This window comes from Oryzias latipes, chromosome 2 (genome assembly GCF_002234675.1).
Source record: "Oryzias latipes chromosome 2, ASM223467v1".
In the NCBI taxonomy this organism is placed as follows: Eukaryota; Metazoa; Chordata; class Actinopteri; order Beloniformes; family Adrianichthyidae; genus Oryzias; species Oryzias latipes.
In genome coordinates this window covers 17421837-17446186 of record NC_019860.2, presented here as the reverse complement: position 1 = coordinate 17446186, position 24350 = coordinate 17421837, and the positions used below count along the sequence as shown (strand labels likewise).

Here is a 24350-nt window from a genome sequence, read left to right as displayed (position 1 = left end):
ATTCGGACATAGCCAGAGTGTAGTTTGTGCGAGCATCCTATGGACGTCCTACAAACACTCATCAGTATATCCTGTGCACACGAATTCGATCAGGGTCAGTAGGGTCAAATACTCACACCTTACTAACGACTAGAGTGTGGCGTAAGGTAACCATACGACAGCCTCACCTGTATGTCATACGTCGGTAAAACGTACATTAATTAACCTTACAAATATTACACGATACATTTATCACAAGCATGACAATGGTACGCACCTGATGGACATATCAGGGGAAATTCAAAACACGTCTGGTGACCAACAGGCCAAGGCGACGCCAAAAACCTGCAGCACCTGTACAGGTCAACCCCCCATACGAGACCAAACATCTTACAGAGTCAGCACTGAAAAGCAAGCGATGAATAGAAAAGCTTGAAGTTATCCTAACAGTAATTGTTTTAGCGTTTCATTGATGTTCAACCCGCATTACCTTCAGGGAGCGTAAAGGTTGGGAAAATAAAGGGTGACATTAATCTGACCTTTTAAAGTTCTCTTCCTGACATATTTTTCCAATTCAGAGCAAAAAAACCCTGTTTTTATCATTTCAAAGCACAGAGCAACACCAAATATTAAAGGAGAAAATGTGGAGGAGCGCCTGAGAGGTTGATGACAGAATAGAGAAAGTGAACAGGGAGCCTGAGTGGATCTGGACGGAGTGAAGTCATGGAGTTGGCGTCTTTATGTGTAGCTGAGGCGGAAACTGGTGACGGCTACACGTGGAGGATTTACTCCTCTAAAAAAACCCATTCCTACTCTGCTTCTGCTAACAGTAAAAACCACTGAAAGCACAGGAAGACAGTTATAATTAGCTACTGTCAAATCATTGTCCCGATTCGCATGTGAAGGTTCCTCATCTGAGGCAGCGGCTCCGCTCTGGAGCGTCTGGCCGGGCTCCGTCAGTGTGAAAGAATGTCCTGGTTTCGGCGGCAGCCTGGGAGCACAGATGCCCATTGAGAGTTCCGCCTGCGGGGCAGACGGGTCGGGGCACACCCTGCTCCGCGTGGCTGTTTAATCACAAGCTGGACTTCCAAGGCAGCAACCTAAATTCAATAACCTTTATTCCATTGTATGTAACTAAGTCCTCTGTGAAGGCGGGTGGGGTGGGGTATCCTGAGCCTCTCCCAAGTATCATTAACAAAATCTCATTAGGATGTTTGCCCGACTGCTACATCAGATTTGTAATGATCTGTTTCAGCTGGGAAAAAATGGCTGCAGGACAGATTGATGCTCTTCCTTCTTGATATTGATATCTCCATTGACCCCCTGAGCTGTGGGCCTTAAAGATCAGCGTCCACTTCTATCAGGCTAATATGTGAGCATTTCTGTGATGAAGAACCCTGACTGACAATCCCAAAAGTACATTTGAATGCAGGGAACATTCATAACTTGCTTTCTACAGATAAACACATTCAAGAATACCTATCAGGTGCAGCAAAGTGAAAAGACAACAAAGGAACTCAGTAAATGCTGAAATAATGATTTCCAGACTCCAAATCAAACATCCTCTTTGATTGGACAATTCTTCTAGTTTATACTAAAGTTTTTCTTTTGTTTTCCTTTCTTTTGATCGATTTTAAAAGCGTTCCCAGTGGACTTTTAATTATGATTATGACATTTCTAACCAAATATCTGTGTCATTTTCTATGAGGTAGTTTCTGCAGAGTGGCAGCAGCTTATTAGGAATTTGCCTCTATATTGTTAACGAGACGGCTGGGATGGAGCAACACCGCCCCCCTTCCCTTGCCTGTTGCAGAGCTGAGCAGGAAGCTCGTGGTCAGCCTGTCTGCTCCTGATTCAAATGATTTGAGTGTTTAATGAAAAGATATGGTCAGAAATGCAACTTTCAGCTGAATTTTCTTTACAGATGTCCTCCATCATCAGAAAAATGCTAAAAGAACACGTTAAAAACAGCAAAAACACCTGATGTATTAGAGTGAATCTTTACGGAATAAGGATATTCCTTTTTTGGCTTCGATGCAATTTTTTTTTTTAATCTGCTGATAATTTTACTTTTCTGCTGCCTTTTAATCATCTTTTCACTGCTTTTTGAAACATGAAAAACTCCATTGAAGTTTTTCAAAATACATTAAGAAAACCTGCTTCAAATTTTCTGAAATTAAAATAGATGTGGATAGAAAAACTGCCTGCATTTCAAGTTAAAAAGTATTCATTAATCAATAATACAGGCTTGTGTCAGGATACATAAAAAGTCTCTCTGCTTTGCTGTGGCGACCTCTGACAGGATGTGCTGAAAGGTGAACAACATTCTAGACCGGAGGTCTCCAACCTTTTCAGGCCCAGACCAGTTGAAGGTCAGACAATATTTTACCTATGAGGCTTTTTTGAAGCTTCCAGTTCCCTTAACTTTAAAGTGTAGAGTTTATTTCCGCGCTCTGTCAAATGTCTGCAGCTGCTTTAAACTTTTTTTCCATAGAGGAACCTTTAAGGTGGGATATAGATATTCTCTTAACCCAGAAGTGTCAAAGTGGAAGCTAAAAGATTCAGCCTTGTCCAACTTTTTAGGTCTGTTGGATAAATACAAAACAAAAAAGACTGTCACAAAAACGGGTGTTTTCTCAATACTGTATTATAATAAATGGGAATCCACCATTTGAGCAACTTTATTAGCAGCATTCTGGTAAAATACCTTCGCTAGCTTGGAGTTTAGCATCAAGAATGACTTGCATTTGTTGGCGAGAATCCAGTAGTTTTCCAAAATAAAACCTTCTTCAGAATTGAATTTTAATTTAAATTGGGGGGGAAATAATATACCGGTACCGGTTTGGTGAGATTATGCAGCCCAAAACAAAAAAAAAGGACATTAATACAAGGATTTTGGAATAAATTTAAACTGTTGTTTTTTTAATCACAAAGAAAAAAACAACACAATAGGAAGTCTTTCCCCCAAAAAATGTAACAACCCACTATTACACTTGTCAGCTGCTGCATAATTAACCCGTGCAGAAGTTAGCACAGACTGACTTTCCGTCTCATTAATTGCTTCATGCAAAAACAGGAGTCTTCTTTTTGCACAACTGTTCTTTTTCTCTGAGATTTTAGACGCAATCCGTCTTTGTTCGTTCCTGCATTAAACCCGTTGTGGTCCTAACAGAGCAGCACATTTAAAGCAGCAAAAGAAGGCAAGTTGCAGATACAATCCGATTAGCGAGGGAAACAATAACATCTATTGTTTGCAAGCACAACATTAAACCTCGGCTTCTCTTTGGCCTTTCTCTAAACGCGTCTGGAGAAAAAACGTCACCGTTTCACCGCAGTGTGACGGTTGTACATTAAAAGCAAATTTCCCAAAGCCTTCCATTAGAAAAAAAAATATAACCCATCATTTAGCAACAGCAATTTACTAAATGGCGTCTTAGCGTGTGGTCGATACTGGGTCTGTGCAACAATAAACAGGGTTTGGAAATCAAAACAAGCCGGGAGCAGCGTCTAACATTCCTGATGTGCTGTAGACAAACAGGGTTTTTATGGAAGTTCTTTATGCATCAGGTTGTGGCGAGCGCACACGTGACTAAGGCGCTGTTTCAGAGAAAACCTCTAAGTTTCACAAATATGACAGAGCATTACCAGAAAAGGAAAAAGTGCACTTTTGGGGGAACCTTTGCGGTGGAATTGATGCGTTTGCAGCTGCTGTATGAAACATTACATGCTTCAATCTTCCAGACAGGCGTGGCTGCCAGCAGGTCGCCTGTGTGTGGACGGGTGACCTGATGTGGTGGCAGCGGTTGCAGCGCCCCCCCCCCCCAACCGCAAGGTTTTTGAGGGTTTCCTCCCTGCTGATTGAAACCACTCCTTTTTGCCACCGCTCCATTAAATCGGTGCCAACTCCTCTGGCCATGATGTCACTTCAAGGGTTATTTATAGAAGCTGGTGGGAGGGGCTCAAAACCACATTGGGCTTGTCTGTTGGGCTATTTTGGTGACATCAGTGTTTCAGAGATATTTAGAGGACAGAGGGGAAAAAAAAAGATTATGGAAAAGAAGGTGACGTCTGAAGAAGAAACTTCATCTTCGCGTCGAGTTAAAGAGGAAAACGCAGCAAAATAAGCATCTATTCAGCTGTTTGAGGAGTTTAACTTCCTCGCCTGTACTTCCTGCTCAATCCACTCCTCCTTTCTGCCATTTGTGCAGGGGTTTATGCTAATTACTGCAGTCCTCTCCGCTCCAAGAAATACTCTGAGGGGGGGGACTTCAAAGGGAAAAATTCCAGCTTTTCTGACAGCTTAGAATGAGAGGAATTCTCCCCTGGAATTCGGATTTAACTCGAAAGCCACTGACAAGTGCGGCGAACCTCCTGCGTGCTCGGGCCTGATCCCTGCGGTCAAAAGATTAGAAAAAGGCTTTCAGAGCCTCACGGGCCTGAGTCAGAGGTGTTCTTCTGATTTTGTGGTGTTGTAGTCGCTCCGAAACCATGTGCTAACCACAACACCAACCAATGACGGCAAAGAGCGTTGCATCCACAACATCCGGAGTATTTGGTTGGTTTTACAGACGTTTTGAGACGTAATAGAATTCAACCGCGTACATGGGCCCAGAAAAACTCTTATAACAAACGTTCACATGGGTCACACTTTCGGTCGGAATAAATCCTTCGCACATGCGAGTAGTGTTTGAAATACCGGAAGAGGAAATTAGTTCCGCTGTAAACAAACCAAGGTGCCACATACATAGATATCTGGCAGCTCCATAATATACTAGATGATCTTCTAAATGCGCTTTTATGAATGTTACGGTTATTATGAAGCGCCTGTTCGCTCATCATTTTAATTTTAATCTGTGTGGTCAGTGCTTTTTCTGTTGAAGAGCTGGAAGAAGCCAGAGCTAAGAGAGGCTAACACGGGCTAACAACATTTAGCCTTTGATGAACATAAAATCCATGCGGGAAAAGCTGCAATCTGCAGCTTGGCTGAACGTAAATATGTGGGAATAACATCAGCCTTTAGTTTGTCAGGACACGTGATTGTTTACACGGTTTCTCAGGACTGAGCAATATTTCTGCTTTAAGCTCACACACCGCCCCAAAGCCGCTGAGTGAGCTGGCGGTCCGAGCTCTGCCCGGACACACACTTTTACCGGGGGACCCGGTTCTCCTGAGTTCGGTAGCTCGTTCACCTAGAGCTGCGAGACGGATCGCAGTCCGAAGTCTCCCACACATAGCGCACACGTAACAAGCATCCACAATTCCCCTCACACACAAAGATATAAGTCTGGCTGCTCTACTCAGGGACACGGTCTCTCAGTCCACAGGTCCACTTGACGAATCAAGTGCAGGAGCGGACGACTTCTTTTCTATTTTGTTTGTTACTTTTTTTGTTAAAGCCACTTCCCTCAGTTTATACTGGACATTATTTTTTCATCGCGGATGAGTCATTAGTTGGGAAATAAAATAAAGTAATAAAGTAAAATAACGGAAAATACTTTTAGAATCAAGAAAAATGGTTTACTGCAAACATCATCAACTGCCAATTTAAGGGACATCACCCAACCCTAGTAAAAATGCTAAAATGCCAATTAAATCTAACCCTAAATAATATGAAGAAGTCAAAAAAAGTGAAAAAACTAAACTAAAGTAAAAGCCTGCCAAAATTACCAATAGAAGCTAAAATTAGCTAAAGAAAAACATGGACAAAAGCAAGCTGAAATTGTAAAAAAAAAATAATAATAATAATAATAAACAGGGCTCCAGACTAACTTTTTTCACTAGGTGCACTGTGGCCCCCAACTGAAAATTTTAGGGGCACAACCAGAAAATTTAGGGGCGCATACCGTAAATCAACATTCTAACCAAATCTACTAATTTCCACTGTATTACTAATAAATACTTTAATAATAGATGCAGAAATTACAATGTGCTGTTCCAAATTCAGTGTCACATTTTATTCTGCAATATTGAAGATGCAACAACAAGGTAAACTGACATCACAATCGCTGTCATAACAGTACAAACAGTAAACAAAATACCATACATTTAGAATGAAAAAATGTTTTTAGTAACAAAGTGATTACCGTAGTAACCTTTCGGTCATTTCACAGTTACAAACAATACTTAAATGTATGTAAACATTAGGGGATGGAAATTCATGTTGGCAACACCAAATAGGTGCAGCCAAGATGCACAATAAGCGTGTTTGAGATCACCCAAATGGACGTAACGCTGCGCAGATCACCTGGTGTGAGACATATATTTTTGTTTTTGCTCCAACATCACCTGTCAATCATCACAAAAATATCAGGAGAAAGGGGTGGGAGCAAGGCGCCAACCTACGCGAACACAGCTGGAAATTTTGTACTGAATTGACTGAAAGCTGCCCGACAGACTACAAAACAATGCATTATGGGACATGTGTCCTAATGGGTGGTTGTAGTTTAGTGATCAATTAAAATAATTAATATGCCAACTGATTAAAAATAGGCTACAGACATTACAAAAAATAAAATAAAATAATTATAAAAGATATAATATCACAAATCACAGATCATACTAAGGGGGAGGGGCATATTAAAACTAAATTGAATTTAAGGACAACAACTTCCTGTTTTCCTTAAGTATCGCTGCAGCTTCGCCTCCCCCCCCCCCCCCCCCCCCCCCCGGCTTGGTCTCCCCAACAATCCAGGCGCGGCGCTGGTTCATCTTAAGCACGTCTCTATCGTTGCATTTTCCCCACGTGTTTTAAATGTGACTAAAACTAAATCGTGTTGTTGCTCGCGCATGTTTAATGTCAGAGCCCCGTTAGCTGTCACGCATGTAGGTGTGGGACATTTATGCTCCTCAGCTGACCATCTCCCGCGGGAGCGGTGTGCTGCATTGACAGCCGCGCATGAGAGCCGTGGTTTGCTTCGCGAGTTTGAGACCCCTGCTGTAGACTCTGGCACTGGTACACTAGCCGCAGGTCGGAAGAACGAATCAATAGTTCGCTTATTCATAGCTCAGACGCACATATCAGGTTGTGATGATTTTTATCTCCGTTTCCTTCCAACGCGCGCTCGATTATCTCTAGGCCCCGCCCCCTCCACGCATTTAGCCACTTACAGTGGCTTTCCCTATTCTTCTCACACGCAGTGGCCGCCTCACAGAGAGGCATCACGCGAGTGTGTGCTCGCGTTTCATGAGTATGTATGCGAGTTCGTGCGTTTGCGTGTGTGCGCTCGCGTCTCATGAGTATGTGTGCGAGTTTGTGTGTGTGTCTTTGCGTGCGTGTGCGCTCGCGTCTCATTGATTATTTCATTGATCATTGACGTGCCCCTTCCATGTTTAATGAAAAAAAAATACGGAGGGTGGGGGAGGCAAATTTACTGGTCGCACATGTGCGACTGGATGTAAAATTCAGTCGCACACTCTCAAATTTTGGTCGCAAAATGCGACCAAATGGTCGCAGTCTGGAGCCCTGATAAAGACCTAAATCTGCTTAGTTCAATGCTAAATGAGGTGAAAAAGTTAAAAAGAATGAAAGAACAAAAACAAAACCTTTGAAAGCTAAAATTACTACTAAAAGCTAAAGTTAGCCCAAATTGTTGGGAAAAATGAGCTAAAAAAGCTAAACAATAACTATTAAACCCGCTTAGATAAGCTACATGGTTTTAAACTTTAACACTTAGATGTAAAAGAAAAAAAACACAAAAAGTACGACATTTTTTAAAACATAGCTTGAAATAGGTAGAGTTAATTGCCAAAAAATAGATAGGAAAAAGTTTTAATGGATGAAACTGCCAAATTTTAGAGTTTTAGGCAATCATCTACCTAAAAGTGTAAATCAGAGATGGATGGAATTAATGATTTATCCAGCTAAAATTATTGCCAAACGTTTAAGCCCTTAAGACCAAAACAGCTGTAGGGATTTGCTTTAACCATGGATCAAGAACCGAGTAAATAATAAAAACCAAATCAATTTTTCCTAAACTTTAGCAGGGTGCAAAACCCAAAGGAGCAGAAATGTCTTTAAGGAACTCAAATCTGGTTAAAGGAGCTAAAAGGAATCCTGTTTGTATCTGCCAGACAGGACATACCGGTATATGAAACGTGTCTGTGAAGACTATCATCCATCCAGGCTGGATCCTGGATGGATAGTTTGGTTTCGAAACATTTTTGAAATGTTTTTAGTTTGGTTTTGCAAAGAATGGAAGAAGCAGAAAATCCAGAAAAACAAGTCACTATGACTCTGAATCCAGTTTAATCCAAATCATTTACATTTTAACGTCAAATTTAGTTCAATTTAAACAAAAAAAAAGAAAAGAATAAAGGCATTTAATTTAGTAAATTTGGCAAAAAAGACTGGAAAGGTGAATCAAAGTTCAGCTTCCTGTTTGTCGGTGTAACCATGTGGACACTTCTGAGCTGCAGTGATGCAGACTGGCAGCTCTGTCTACGTGCATCTGGTCGAGAAAACCAAACCGGCTCCTGAATTCCGTTTCTTTTTCTTTTAAAAGATACGTTAAAAGATATGAAAAATTTAAATTAATTTCAAAAAATGTTTAGAGACTAAGAAAAAAAAGAGTAAAACTGTTTATCTGATCTTTACTTATCACTTTTTTTTGTCTATATAAGTCATGAGGAGTAAAATGCTCTATGAAAGACATTCCTGTTGCCATTGCCATGGCAACAGGGATAAATCAAGAACACGATCCGCACTAAAATCCACATTCTCAGCACTGACGCAGACCCCTCAGCGGCTCGGACACCTCTTCCCGACCTCCTCGCCACAGCAGGTGTGGCTTCTGCAGGTCGGGTCGGCGGGCACGTCTGTGATGACAGAACGCCGGCCTCTTCCTCTTTTAGCAACGGGAAGAGTGAAGCCGTCAGGTGAGTGGAGGACAGACGCTCACAGCACAGGAAAAACCGGTTCCTGGCATTTGCTTGGTAAAAGTGAACAGCGCTCACATGACTGACCCTTTATGGGATGTATTGTTTCAGCTGTCAATCATTTAGCAGGTTTTATGTTTGAAAACGAAAGAAAAAAAGTGGTGCAAACGCTCATAAAATATTATATTCTTAGAAGATTTTCGCACCTCTTTTTTCTGTCAAAGATCATTCTCACCCCTTTCTGTTATGGTACGTCCCACTATCAGCTATATGACAAATAGCTGGACATGAACGGAGACAACAGGAGGCCGTGGAACAGTTGGGAGAGTCTCAGAGCCGAGCCTTTATACTCAAACATTCCTCATCTGATTTCGATCACGTGATTTTAAAGACCTCCTCACACACACATCATATCCTGGCAACCCTCACACACATCTATACTATGTAGTGCAGAGATGCCAAACAGCTCAGCTGCTGGGGCTGAGAAGCAGCCAAATGTATTTTCTGAAATGCTTCTGGCACCAACGTTTCTTTTTCTCCTGGAGGCGCTGATAAAGATTGACCTCATGGACCCTGGCTCAAAGCCAGAATGAAATGATCCTGCCCTGCAGTAAAAAAAAAAAACCTAGCTAGCTAGCAAACAAATGGGCGCATTTTCACAGCCGCCTGTGACAACTAGGCAGAACTGCCCAGGAATACAGCTGTCAGACAGCAAAATATAGTAGATACAATCAACGAAACCCAGCCAAACGTTAGAGTAACGGATTTGTTGGCATGCAGAAACGGTTGTGTTGTTGTTGGGGATTACTGTGGGGAAGAAAGTGAGCTGCTGCACGTGAGGAGCGGCTCAGGAGGGCCGCTTTGATTGGACACCGGGATGTGCACAGGCTTTGCTGCAGAGTGAATTAAACCTAGCCAGCAGCAGCGAGAACGGTGCCGTCTGTTTGAGAGCCAACTGTTAAGTTCTCCTGAAGAAGCAACTATTGATCTGATGATCAGTGTCCTTAAAGACCCACTCCGTTCATCGTTTGGGCTCATTTAAAAGCGTTCCCAGTGCTCTTTTAATTCTGATTATAATGTTTTTCAGCCATAGCTTCAGCAGAGCAGCAGTAGTTCATTAAAAATTTGCCTCGGAGTTGTGGGTGGGACCTTCCCGCCCCACTTCCCTCTCCATATTGCTGAGAGCTCTCTGTTTACATACACTCCCTCCAGCTTAAGTCAGTTTTTGGTCACTTTTAAACCAGATGCCACCTTGGACCTGGAAAATAAAAAGGTGTGCGTACGCTGCCTCGCCTGGCGTATTTTTGTCTTTTAAATAAAGAGATGCTCAAAAATTCAATTTAAGGCTAATTTTCTTAATAAATGTCTTCCATCCTCAGAAAAATGCCACCAAACCAAGTAAAAAATACGATTTTCATTGGAGCAGATGTTTAAATTGAAAGCTAATGCTATAGTAGTGACTTTTTTAAAAGTATTTCTCATTATCTTCTAGTGTTTTCTGCACAAGCAGTGTGAACATCCTGAGAGGTTTTGCATCAAATATGGCTGCAGGCAGGAGTTTGCACTATAAACATTCAAAGTAAAGAGGAAAAATACAAATAAACTCCTCCCCTCTGGCCAATAACCTGCTTGGTAACTGTGTGTTGACTGATCTCCAGATGCAGCAGCACCATACCTTGTTGACGTAAAGCATCCAGACTTCGTACAATCTCTCGTTGGATGCCATGGTGCCACAGTGGCACCAACCGGGGCAGGGGTCCAGCCGGGTCACTTCCCTGGCTGCTTCATGGCCTCCGATCACGAGCCGGGCTCTGTCCAACAAGCATTTGGGCTGTCCGGCTCTGACAAAAGTGTGGTACTCCCTTTAAAGGAAACCTGTGACAGGACAATTCCTCCAGGATTTAGTCCATGACGGAGGAGAAAGAAAAAAAACTGGGCAATTCCTGGGGAGCAGCAAGGCCTGCCCTTCCAAACTCAGATTTCCTTGAATGGATTTCCTGAAGTGCTAGAAGAGATAACAGATCATTACAATCACAATGAGAGAAAGATTTACACAGCTGCAAGTGCTAAAACACGTCAACAAAGGTTTCCTACAGTCATTTTTCAGCTGCTGGCTCCACATATACGCTTATATCACTGGTATGTCCTTTACGTACTTCCTTTTTTAACGTGATATTATTCTCTGTTCCTCTAAAAACACCGCCAGTCGGCCGACACGACACCTGGCCAAGCTAGCTAGCTGTCAAAAAAATGTAACGTATTTGAATTTTTTTATACCTTCTCTTATCTCCTCCTCTCCGTGAGACAAGCCGCCTTGTCCGACTCACTTTTTCCGTCTACGAGTACCGTACAAGCCCTAATGAAGGCGAAACATTCCACATAAACATCTAAAAATGTCGATAAACGCAAAGCCCACTTGCCTGTTTGAAGAAAAGAGCGACTGTCACCACCACCGTCTCCGGAGTTATTACTGTTACTATGGTAAGCTAGTGACAGCGAGGCACGCGCATGACCGGAAACTACTTTTCAAAGTAAACCTTCCCTCAGGCACAAACAACCTAAATGTTGGAAACTCGTTTAAATTACATATTTATTTGATAATTTCCTCTTTATAGTCAAATAGAAGAAAAAAACATTTTAGCAGATAAATAATAGATTACCATCAAAGTTATTTTTCTCTAAACATTTAGTTTATTTGTTTTCTTTAGGGATAGTTATACATATACCTAATGGCATGTTTATATAAAGTTGACACACAGTTAATTAAATGTAAAAAACAAAACAAAGAAAGAATATTTATTGAATTTCAACTAGTTGTTTTTCTCAAACTTTAACTCAGATTTTTTTAAATTTAATTTCATTGTTTTGTGTTTTATTGTACATTTAGGAGGTTTTTTTTTTACAGTATTTGTAAAGTAATTGTAATATTTGAACTTTTAAGTTCGACCTAGGTTTTCTTTTCTTTTTTGTGCTTTGTCTGGTATTTTATTTTATTGTCAATTTTGTAGAATTTTTTTTTTTAGTTTTCGCTCATTTGTTAAATAAAAACAAAAAAATGGGCTATTAATGAAACGTGTTTGGAAAAAAAAAACTTATTATGGTAAACCGGATATAACGAAGTTCGTGCATTCTCGCCTTACAACATATCTTATTCCTATTTTTTTTAACTTCTTAACTTAACACTCATGATTCATTAACGTTGTTTTACAAGTAAATATAGTATTTTAAACGTGTCACTGCGCCGCTGATGTTTATAAAAATGCTTGTAGTATTTGCGACACCTTTGTAGGCTTTACGTTGTCGATGTGGACCAGTATGGTTGCTAGGGAGATTTTTGAACGTCTGAAATCACAGCGCCCTCCTGCGATAAAAAAAAGGAAAGAAACTACTTATCCCTTTTGATAAAATAGGTCTAAAGTATTTTTCCCCAAATGCTTCTACTATTTTTCCCTTTGTTTTTTACAAAAACAAAACCTTCTTTAGTTTAATGGATGTTATGGATTAAAATGATAGTCTAAATGATCTTTACCATTGAAATCTAATTTATGAAGTTTATTTAAATAAGAATCCGCCTTGTTTGTCATTTTCACAAATATTGGACAAGAAAACAATATGTTATCCTTATTTTGAATCATTTGAAGAACTACTGTTCATAAATTGTTTGCAAAAAAAATGTTTATTTACATTTTTTTCTTACCGTGTAAAACACTGATGCTTACATATAGAGAGTGTACAGGTCTTTATATGAGAAATAACTAAATATAGGCTATTCAACACCTCACGTGTGTAATAATATGGTTTAGGCTCATTGCAAGGCAGATGTAGCTGCTGAAATTAGTGTTTCACCAACAACATTTTCAATAAAAAAATTTAAAAAACAACGCTCAACAGGATCCGTTAAAACTCACATACAGGTGTTGTGTTTATAACATATGTCTATATTTAAGGCTTATCACAGCTACAATAGTTGATATGTACTGCAAATCACAGCTGTCTCTATACCAAACACATAATCACAGTAACAAAGAGAATGCACTATCCTGCATGTGTCATTCCAGCAAGAAGGCATTGTTGGATAACAGAGGACAGCAGGGACACTTATGTATCACATATAATCAGAGCATGGAGGACAAATTATTTCTAACATCCTTACAACGTTAGAGTTAACATTATATTGTTCACACGGTTTCTCCAGCGTGGATTTGGCTCATGTGTACACTTAGTATATTAATGTGCAGAAGTCCTCAGCCAAGTTTATTGATTCCTTTTTCATTAAAATTAGGCTTTTACTTTATTTTTTCCACTTGTATTTTCACAAAAAGTCTTCAAAAAACCTGGAAAGCTAATGTTCAAGGTCACTTTACCAATCAAAGCAAAATGTGAAAAAATGCTTGAGACTTCAGCACATAATTGTAGTAGGTTTAGGGGATGTCATCTGGACTTGGTTTTAAAGTTAGAAGACGTTTCTAGCCAGAGAGAAAGGATGGTTTGAGCGAGGAGTGAAAGAAGCCATCTTTGTCAAGAAGAATAAACCTTCTCTTAATAAGAATGGTGGTCTCAGGTTTAGTCTTCCATCCATCTACGGCAGTGTTTTGAAACCTAAACAAACCAAACCAGTTCCACCTGGGTCGTTAACAGCTGAAAGAGATGACCAGTTTGGGGAGGGAGTCACTGGCTCCCCAACCCCCAGCTGAGGACAAAGGACTCTTAACGACCTGAAACCATGTAGGCTAAGTTGACAATACCATCCAGTTTCAGGTCTGACTCCTCCCCCATGAGCGCATATATACCAGCTCTTCGACCAGCTAATTCAGAATTGACAAAGCCTCTTGGATAAGAGGTGAAACGTCTTCAAACTTTAAAACCAAGTCCAGATGACATCCCCTAAACCTACTACAATGGAACCAACCTGGATGAATGAGTGTCTTCATAGACATGTTTCAGCACATAATGTTTACATTAAAAACAGTTTCTTTACGTCTTTTAAACTCTTCAAAATAAAATAGGTGTTCATATATGTTTTCCTTCCACTCTTAGTTTGAAGACCTTCATAAAATATTAACATATCTCAGTAATAGGTACCTAAGTTTTCAACTTCACAGTCTAAATACACAAGATATCAACCATGTTGTAATTTTACTTGAAGTTATTGCAACTTTATGGATCCTTTTAGACCAAGACAGAGTTCTAGCTCATCTACTTTGTAGCCTGGTGTACAAAAAGCCACAGCAGGTCCAACTAAAAACCCCAAAAAACCGCTCCACTTGCTGGATTTCCTGCTAAATATTTTCTTCCATGTCAAAACTAACCAGTTTAGAGAACCTATGGCCACTGCTAACTTTTGTTAGTGGCACTCACAACGCCATATGAGCACTACAGCACTTTGGCTAATAAAGCTACTTAATAAAGCTACTCAGTACATTTATGTTTTTTTTGACGGGAAAAAAATTAGGACTTGATCCTCAAAAAAAATTATGAATAGTGGAGATCTGCTAAAACAACTAACATGACATTTGAAGCTAAAGTTGTTGCTGCTACAGTTTTATTAGCTATAAACTCAGGATTCAATTCAAACGAAACAGCATTAGTTTTAGATACAAGTATCTAAATACCTAAGAGTGCAGCTTATTCAACAATTACACCCAAGGGTTCCACAAACACCTTTGGTTACGTACATCACGTGAATGCTAGCAGTTTAGGTATAATTGATATGCAGTTTCAAACTTCACAAAAAATTCAAACTTTTGAATTCCATCATTGAGGTAAATTGGGGAAAAACACTTGATGGGTGGTAACGTTTTGCTAAAAGCAGCCAATGATAACAAGCTACGTTCACGCCAGGCTCGGAAACCCGCGTCTATGTAAATGCAGTGTTCAGTGTTCAAAACTCTTGCATTTACCCGCCCCTACGCATGTTTTTGAGTCAGTTTTTTAGGTTATATGTACAAAACACGCGTTCAAAGTTAAACCAGTTGAACTTTGACCAATCAGGGACTCGGATTTGGTAGTGACAAATGGAAGTACCGTAAGTGGTAACCGTTTAAAAATGTATCACGAAGGAGAAGCACCAAGCCTCTTCCAACTGTGAGTACATGCGCTAGCATCGGGTAGCGACATTCTAGTGTGAACGGCGTATGTTAAAGTGGCGTTCAAGAAGGCCCCTTTAGCGGGTTCTTAAACGCACATCACAAACCCGGCATATACGTAGCATTAGTCTGACCGGGAACTTCAAACTTCGACCCTAACTTGCAGAATGCCGATTATTACGTAACGTAGTGGAGGAACACGTTTTTTCTTAGCAGGACTCAATTAGCATTAGTATAGTTATTTATATAAATATCCATGCTGAAAATAGATGGGAGTCTCTGACACAAATTCAACAAGAAATCTTAAATTAAGCTTTTGAATGATTAGTTTTTGTGTGGGTTCTGCAAGTTTTAGACTCCTGCATTTCGAAATGTAGTTAAAAAGTGTTTAAAAACGGACGTTTCCTTTGAGTTATGGCTGCTTTTTTTGTGAGAGGAAGAACACGTTTATTAGTCACTAGATATTACTTAGATTCTTACTGGTATGTCTGATCAGAGCAGCTTCTTTGATCCAGGACTTTCACAGTGGCTTCCATCAGTCAATTTCTCCCAAAACATCAGAAAAACTTATAAAAAGTAAATGTATGTATATATATATAAATCTGTAAAATCTCAAAAGGCTCAGTTTATCAATAACATAAAACTAAAAGATAAAAGCACAGTAGAATTTGGCCTTGTTGCTTTTCTTTGATTGTCTTTAGTTTGGATTGCTAATCGACGGGACCACGGGGGGAAAAGGGATTAGGAGAAGTCCCATACGCCCTCTGCAGTGTCGCAGGCGGCTGACGGTGGGACGTGACAGGACAGGGAGGGTGGACTAGACGCTGGTGAGTCTTCAGGGCTTGTAAGGGGGACCGCTGGGTATATGAGACTGAGGAAGGACTCTCTGGTGTGTTTCTTCACCTGTAAAAAAAAGCAGACAAACACCTGGTAAATGGTAAAAATACCTGGTGAAAACATGGTAAATGGGGCAAACTGTTCCATTCACCCACACACATTCACACACTGCTTAACACTACCCATAACCACCACAACCCTTCAAAAAAGTCTTATCATTAAGTCCCCATCCATAAAACTTTCTGTCCAACACGTTTAGATCAGTGGCTGAGCAATATTTTCAAGATGTATCAGATAATTTCTTGTGATACGATATAAATGGTTTTAGTCACATGCATCTATACGGATGCATCTGGTTTTTGGGTTGTCTTGGCCCGTGGAGGGTCGTAGAAGGACGCTGGTGTGTCTTGGCTTGGAGCTTGCACGACCACTTCAGGGGACATCGGTGAAAATGGAAGGTACAATTCACCTTGCGTGTGGTAAGTGCATCGTGAAGAATTCGTAAGGCTAATTTAAGTTACATGCACGTATGGGTGATCCTGTAGTACGATGGCCCCTTTATGACCCCGGGCGAATGCTGCATGCACAGGGTGTGCACAGGATACACAAGTGCCCATAAGAAGCTGTAGGATGCTCAGACAAACTGCACTCAGATTGTCCAATTTCCTAATTTTTAACAGTCAGGCTGCACACAAGTAGCCTGGATCTATCATGTCAACAGTACTCATGGGTCCTTTACGCAGTTCGCAGGATCTGTACAACATGCCTGCGTCTCACCTATTTCACCCTTACTTGTTGTATAAATGTTTGCTATGACCTGTCATCTATTCATGGAAAAAGTGTGTATGAACATATTTGCTCAGTGGGTTCCAGGGCACTCCAAGTGGTCTACGACCTTGCTTTTTCATGTGGGCCATGCGTGCCCCATACAGTATATGTATGCCCAATTTCGTCAGCAGATAGTCGTAGCTAGCTGTAGGGGCAGTTGTGACTAAGACTTGACTAAGAATTGACTCTAGATCTTTTTGCTAACTTCTTGACTAATACACACCTCGCTGGACCAGTCAAAGAAGGCGTATCACAGTCCTAAAATGGAAATCCCTGTTGCTGGTGCCACACCACGCCTCCAGTAACATCATTTGAAAAGCGGACTAACACTTTCAACATTCTAACTTACCTGCTTGAAGAAGGCGTGGCTCAATAGTTCAAATGCAGATGGTCTATCAGAAAACAAGGATAGCACAAAGAATTGAGCGTTAAATTGTACAAAATCATCTGCTTAGGGTCAAATACACCTGCAATGACCTGCGCTCAGGCTGCTGCTGGAGGCACAGTTGGACCAGGTTGTGCAGGGTGGCTGAGTGGTTCTTGGGTCCCGGACTCTGAGGTCTGTCTGCAGGAGGAGCGGTGGCACTGTGGGAGAGACTCCCTGTGGCCACACTCTCGCCGATGCCAGAGTCTACCCCAGACCGCAAAACTTTCATTCCCCCAAACTCTCCCAGCGGGAAAGGAGCCGCATCCAGGAGGCAACAGTGGGAGCCGCGAAGCTTCTGAAGCAGCATCTATACAGAAAGGGTTCAAATACTTAAGTAAATATTCACGCCTGTCTTTCACACCTAAGGATATCTATTACAAGGCATGTAAGTAATGAGAAACATCAGGATGAGAACTGAGGAGTTTGGCTTTTGCACACCTATAATAATCTGTTGATCAAATAGCCTCAAATTTTCCTGCAGCACATGCAAGCTTCCAACCTTAGCTACGGCTGATCCACTGAATCGGGTATGTTCCACCTCTAACACAACAGAACAATGGGGAGGTTCAGAAAAAAAACAGAATTGTGGCGCTCCAGGTTGGTATTATTGCCTTCTGAGCACCAGAATACTTCTGGATTAAAAAAAAGGGGGTACTGCTGGATTAAAGAAGCAGCTGCAACGCAAACCCATATGGTTAACCTTCCACCACCGTGCTTTACAGTTGCCTTCAGCACCGTGAGCTTATTGTTGCAAGGAAACAATCCTAAAATACTCAATTATTTTGATATTTCTTACAAATACATTTATTTAAATATTACTTTTAAATTCGAATTGAAAATTATTTTGGTATTACACACATTTTCAAGAACTCAAAATGGGTAAACTTATAACATTTCTTAATAAAAACTCAAAGAATTTTTTTTTGCCTGAAAAAAATACAAGAATAACCATAAAAAATGCCCTTTGAATAAGATCGTATTTGTGACGTAGGAAATACATTAAAAGGGGACACAAGCTCCTTCCTCAGCTCCATTCCAATGCATCCACTAGTAAATGACTAGATCCGTGTACGTCTTTGTTTTCTCTCATCTGAGCTGGAATCTGGCTCAAAACTGTACGGCTGGATGGCTTTGATAGTGCTCACTGTTTTGGTTGCATCAGTAATGTTAAGTTGGGGGTGAGGGGGCTGTAAGCTAGCGGGAGAGAGTGTAAGCAGAGCGCTCTCAGCTCTTACAAGTAGGTAAGGAGCTACTTTTAAAACATTTTATTTTTATTTTTAAATGATTGTGAAGAAATTACCAGAGTGGGTGGCATGTCCTGGAAAGGCACCCGTCCGCTGAACAGCTCACAAGCTACAATCCCCAGACTGTAGATGTCCGACTTCACTCCATAACCGTGCAGGTCCTGGGGAGGCCAAGACCAATAAATACAACTAGGATGATGCTGAAATCAAACTGGAAAGCCTAGACAAAAGTAGTTTGTGGTCTTAGGAACAGAATGTTCAAAGCTTTGCTCCTCCTTACCTGCCGCAGCAGTTCAGGGCTGAGCCATGGCAGCAGCGCCGGGCTGTGGTGCGGCATGTCGAAGACGGCCTTCATCCTCTTTCCGTCTCGCATCATGCTGTAAACACTGTAGAGTCCCGAGAGGTAGACACGCCCCTCCCCTGACAGCATGATATGACTGGCCTTCACTCCCCTGACAATAAACGGAAAAAGACAATAACTGTCAAACATCTTGAAGCTGCGTTTCAAAACCACATGTCCTGATTTCCAGCCACCGGTGAACGTAGCCCATCCGATGTAGGTATTCCAAGGCTTTCAGTACTCCGTGCAGCAGATAAGCTATCAGGGATTCACTCATTCCATCTGGGAAATGTGCTCGCAGTAAAGTGTCCGCCGATCCTGCAAGCAAAGAGATGGTTTTGAATTGCAAAACAGTAGCAGGAAGGACTCTAAAGATGTCTTTAGTTTTTGTTTGGTTAACCATAGTCCATGAGGGGTGTCAAGACCCACAGCTGGCAGCAGGAGCTAAAGACCAGGCGAGAGGTCAGCAGGTTCGGGTGACGGAGGAGCCGGGACAGCAGAACTTCATTCTGAGGTTTAACACGCACACAAATAAAATTCTGGCAAATAAAACAAAAACATTTTTTAAAGTGTTGAAGTAATGCATCTCACCATGAGCTGCAGCAGCTCCTCTTCAGTGCACTCGTCCATGTTGGTCTGCCTGAGTGCCACTAACTGCCCAGTTGGAATGTGACGCGCCATTTTCACCTGGCTCAGATTATTGAAGCCCGTCCCTGTTAGAAAAAAAAGTAGTATTAAAGAAAACCTGCTTCAATTCTCTTCAATTTGGAATAAGAGAGTCCTAACTGTCAGATATAGACACTAAAGAAGACACATTACATTAAAGTGGGGAAATAATCAGTCCAGTCGATAAAGGTATAAATACAATGCAATTAAATTAAATTCCACAAATAAGCTGTATGGCAAGCAAAATAAAAAAATTAAAAAAACAATTTACACATGAAAAATAAAAAATGTTGAGGAATTTAAACATAGTAAGGTGAAGCCTACCTTATGAAAGCCGTTCTTATATAAAATAAACGGCAGTGTGTTCTTACCCAGCTCAGACAACAGCTGGTAGTGGGCAGGCTCTGCAGACAGCCCTGTGATGTCATGACCCCCCACAGGTCCTTGCAAAGTGAATTTGGAGCCGTCACAGCTCTGCAGTAACATGCACACACACCACAGGGTAAACAAATAAAATAAAAGTTTGTTTAGTTAGCAACACAAAAAGGATATCTTGGCATGTATAAGCCTTTGTAGGTCCCTCTTCTAAAAACTCAGCAAAAACAGCTATAGTAAAAACATTTATCCAAATACGAGCCTGTTAATATTTGCAAAATTGTAATATTACAGGTAAAACATTATTCAAAAGTTTCAGATTTTTGTTCTATTTTGAATGCTCAAAATGTATCTTTAAAAAAGTATTATAATATTTAAACTAATACTTATACTAATAAGACTCCCAAAAATCATACACTTAGCTTTACTAAAATTTTTCGTGAAAACACTTGAATAGATTCAGCAAAATAATTCTAGTTTTTAAAAATTCTAAACAAACTACATAAAAGATATGTAAATTTTTAGAAAGAACAACATCATCTGCATAAGGTGTTAATACAGAATGCTAAATTTGCTGTATACATTCCTTTTGGGTGAAATTTGAGTATCCAGGTGAGGTCTTTTTATAAAGCACATAGTTATTCATAAATTGAAATCACTAAAGGAGAGCATTTGTGAGAAAAATAAGCTTCTACACTTCTCTGCATGCTTTCTAGAAGGTCTTAGCAGTAGAATTATAGTTCTACTCCTTCAGCTCTCAACAAAGCAGCTTTCAGTAATTTCTAGTAAATTGCAAAACTTAAAACCAAACGGTGTTCTGTTCAATATCCTTCTGGCGTGCTGTCAAATCCAGAAGGCAAAAGTTAAGTAAATAAATAGGTAAAAGTTGGATTTTACCTAGTTCTAAGGAGTCCAATTTTTGTTTATTGCAAACTGTGGATGGACTGAAGTTGGAAAAGTAATCAAAATTTTTTTAAAGATTTATCTGCAATCTTTTAGAAAGTATTTTTTTAACAAAACAAAAAATGTATGGCTGTACTTCCTTTGTGCTAAAGCTGCCAGCAGGAGGTGCTGTGAATGGGAATAAGGCAGAGGACTGGGGAAGAGGAGTGTGTCAGGATTTTTTCACAACTTGTGAATGTGAAGTATGCAGATTCTGGCAGATAAGGGATGGTAGTGTTAAATATATAATTATTGTTTGGGCATCAATAATAGTTATCAAACATAAAGTTTGTTTGATGGAACACATTTGCCATTTTACATACTTCTAGTGTCACAGATGATTGACAGTGATGCTGGGATGGGGGAGTATCAGGATAATGGCACTGACAGCATCTACTGACCAGGAACTGAAGGCTGCTGTCCTCATAGCGCTCCTCTATGTCCAAGGGCTGGACCTGAGCGTGGGAGACGCAGGAACAGTCCTGGTGAAGGAGGAAGGGGGAGGGCACATGTGAGTCTGAGGCAAGGAGGAACTGGAGAATGAGCATGCAGGGGAGGTTGAGGAGGGCAAGTAAGGGCACGTCCAGAAGGGAGTCCTTGGGGGCCTATAGCCACTCTGATACCTTTTTTTTTGTTTTGTTTTTTGTGTGTGTGCCAGTTTTATGGCTAACTGGACAGTGGAATAGTGGTTAGCGCTCTTGCCTCACAGCAAAATGCCCCGGTTCAAGTCCCGGCTGGGGGACCTGAAACAGAATCACCAAATGGGCAGCTTTCCGTGTGGAATATGCATGTTCTCCCCTCTTATCAGAATTAACCAAACTTTGCGGAAGCAACCATCCTTCGCTTCACGTCGGACGGTTCAGGCTTCCACGGCGTGCGTTAATTTCTGATAATTATTTATACTGCAGTTCAGTGATTTAAACATTTGATAAATTATGTAGTTGGTTTTGTATGTTCTAAGATTAAATTACTTTGCAATTTCTGTGATGGCACAAAACATGATGGACGCTCGCCTGAAAAATAAATCACAAATTTATCGTTATCGCAATTTCAGCTGTGCAATTTGCATTTCGCAAAAGATGGCGAAGATTGTAATAAACGGTTACCTTAAATGTGCTAAAACACTCTTATGGCAGCTTGAAGTATTTAACGAATCAGATAAATCCCTTTATGCTTTTGACCAATCAGATGGAGCCCTTCCAATTGGGTGGAGCCCTTTGATGTTGGATGTTTGCCTCCTTTGTAGACGAGGCTCATTTGGAGTTTAACTTAAGTTATTTTTACTCTTATTTAAATTAAACTGTTGTATTGAAATAGAAATTATGTTTTTGTTTGTTTTGCTATTTGTTTATGTACCGCAAGTTATATCGACATCGCAATGTTGATCACTAATATCGCAAGTTTTCCTCACGTCGTGCAGCCCTATTGGGGCGCCATTTTTGTTTAGTTATGCAGAATGTGAAGCCAAAGTTAAAGTCCCACTCCGATTATCTTTTGAGAGTTTTTGTGAGTGTTCCTAGTGGTCTTTTAGTTATGATTATGCCGTTTTTAGCCACAAAAAAAAAAACAACCTGTGTCTTAGTTTCTGTGAAATTTGCCCCTGAATTGTGGGCAAGACGTTTGGCGCTCAGCAATCCCGCCCCCTTTCCCTTCCCCGCTGCTGAGAGCTCTCTGTTTGCACACTGTCCCGCCAGCTTAGAGCCCGTCACGTCACCAACAAAACTAGTGAGCAATATTGGAGCCACATCCCAGCTCAGACGAGGAAAACAAAGACGTCCGTGGATCTAGTCGTCTAGAAAAGGATGCATCAGAATGGAGCGGAGCAGGAAACCTGTGGCTGCTCAGCGAATTTTCTACGTCACGAATACGATCTTTTTCAAAGATTTTTTCATTCACAATGATTTGATTTGTTTTCAAATGGTTTATTTCAAGCAATCAAATCAGAATAATGCCCAAAACAACACAATCAGCAGTTACACATTCATACAGAGACGTATTATTTTAGCTTAGAATAACTTAGACTTAACTTAACTTAGAATAATTAGACATTAAATATAAGATTGCTTGAAAGGGAGGGGAAGAAAGTGAATTTACAGATAGATAGACAGACAGACAGACAGACAGACAGACAGACAGACAGATAGATAGATAGATAGATAGATAGATGACTTTATTAATCCCACAATGGGGAAATTTCATTTATCTGTGGCAGCAAAAAACAACATTCAGAAATAATCTATATAACATCAAAAAAGGACATAAAAATGACATTCATATTAAGTTATTAAGAATATTAAATTAATAAAAATTAAAAATTATAATTACAATTATTATTGAAATTATTATCGAAAATGAGATTCATAATAAATAAATAAATAAATATTAAATACTACTAATAATAATAATAACAATAATAATAATAATCACAATAATAAAAATATAATCTCACCCCTGTTCTACCGTAACCATTTGATTACATGAGTTATCATTATCCGGTTCATAATTTCTATCAGACAGAATTAAGAATCTTTAAGTATCAGTATTTCACATGACATAGATGAATTACTTATTATTTAAAAGTAGACATAACAATTTTAGAAATCAACATAGCAAATGCAGATCAGTTATCTAAAACATATGCAGATCATATTCATTAGAAAAATCATAACTATGATTAAAAATAATACTTATCAGAAAAAAATAGACAAAACACTTTTTAGAAATCTTCATAGCATATATTCATCAAGTATCAAAAGTTAAAAATATGTGCAAATTATTTTTCACTAGGAAAAAAATCAGGAATCAAATTTTGGAGCAAGTGAAGTGATATAATTAGTGATCTGATTGGAATAAAAAAGGCAACAACAAAAGCTTTGAACATCTTTGTATAACCCATGATTGTTTTCTATTGATCAACGCCACTGTCACTTTCTTACCAAGAAAGACATGGAGTCCCTTTGGCGGCTTAAACACCAGGCGGTCGTCCGCTCACAGGACGCGGGACAGCGGGTTGGGGAGAGGCGGGCAGCGTCCATCGAGGCACCCGGCCTCGGCCACACGCACCACCGGGGCTGCATCGGCTGACCCCCCGCCGCTCAGCCGAGTTGTTGACGGGGACGGGGAGGGCAAAAAAAAAAAAAAAAAAAAAAAAAAAAGGGGGGGGTTATGGCTGCAAAACAGCAGAGTAGCCGATAAGACCTTTTGTTTTCACATTATTCGCAAGTACAAAGCAAAACAGCGCTACTTCACTTACCGTCCTTAACACAGCTCTTCAGCGCAAATAACTTGAATTCACATATAATATCGTTCTTTTAGTTCGTTGTCATAGGTTCTGTTTTTAAAAAAATATATACAAAAGATGTACGGAAGTTTCATAAACGACCTAATCTGAGATGGGTTTGATCTAAGATGTTCTCCCAGGATAGAGGACTTTTAATTTGACACATATAACTGTCGCCTGATAAAGAAGTCATGTATGGCAAGCTATACATGTAAATATACATGTATGGTCGGCAGACACCAAACACCGCAGCCTATGATGGAGATGTGCACAGACGGTGTGACGTCATCCAGTTACGTCATGAAGTTCAAAAAAATTATTTGTAGGCTTTTATCTTGTTTTTTTAATCTTGTTTTGTAATTTAGTGTAATGTAATGTAAGATTTAGTATTTAGAAAAGTCTTAAAGTTCAGTTTTAACTAGTGCAAATAACATATTTTATTAGCATTATGAGAAATCGGAATATAATTTAG

General features: G+C 40.1%; 2 protein-coding genes across 4 annotated transcripts in view; both read right to left on the bottom strand.

Moving 5' to 3' along the window:
* nbeal1 (neurobeachin like 1) overlaps positions 1 to 11262 on the bottom strand; it is a 54276-nt gene extending 43014 nt beyond the window's left edge. For all 3 annotated transcript variants that reach the window (XM_023963358.1, XM_023963363.1, XM_023963369.1), the window contains exons 1-2: positions 11131 to 11262; positions 10529 to 10858 (exon numbers count right to left, since the gene is read on the bottom strand). In XM_023963358.1, coding sequence (XP_023819126.1) covers positions 10529 to 10579 — 51 coding nt within the window. In that variant the 5' untranslated portion in view covers positions 10580 to 10858; positions 11131 to 11262. The remainder of the gene's footprint in view (positions 1 to 10528; positions 10859 to 11130) is intronic.
* A 3111-nt stretch (positions 11263 to 14373) lies between these two features.
* Positions 14374 to 24159, bottom strand: LOC101155500 (STE20-related kinase adapter protein beta). Its single transcript, XM_023963550.1, has 12 exons — positions 23852 to 24159; positions 23535 to 23767; positions 21000 to 21080; positions 19653 to 19755; positions 19207 to 19328; positions 19016 to 19124; positions 18810 to 18933; positions 18556 to 18727; positions 18332 to 18436; positions 17082 to 17338; positions 16954 to 16996; positions 14374 to 15842 (listed from the first exon to the last, which is right to left on the bottom strand). The coding sequence occupies exons 2-12, from the start codon at positions 23673 to 23675 to the stop codon at positions 15681 to 15683; spliced, it is 1419 nt and encodes a 472-aa protein (XP_023819318.1). The 5' UTR covers positions 23676 to 23767; positions 23852 to 24159; the 3' UTR covers positions 14374 to 15680.
* Between the last annotated feature and the right edge of the window lie 191 nt (positions 24160 to 24350).

Coding starts and splice junctions, on each gene's coding strand:
- LOC101155500 (XM_023963550.1), bottom strand. CDS start 23,675: ATGCAGCCCCGGTGGTGCGTGTGGCCGAGGCCGGGTGCCTCGATGGAC. Junction 21,081..23,534: donor GGGACTCCATGTCTTTCTTG/GTAAGAAAGTGA, acceptor CTCCTTCACCAG/GACTGTTCCTGCGTCTCCCA. Junction 18,934..19,015: donor GACACCCCTCATGGACTATG/GTTAACCAAACA, acceptor CTTTGCTTGCAG/GATCGGCGGACACTTTACTG.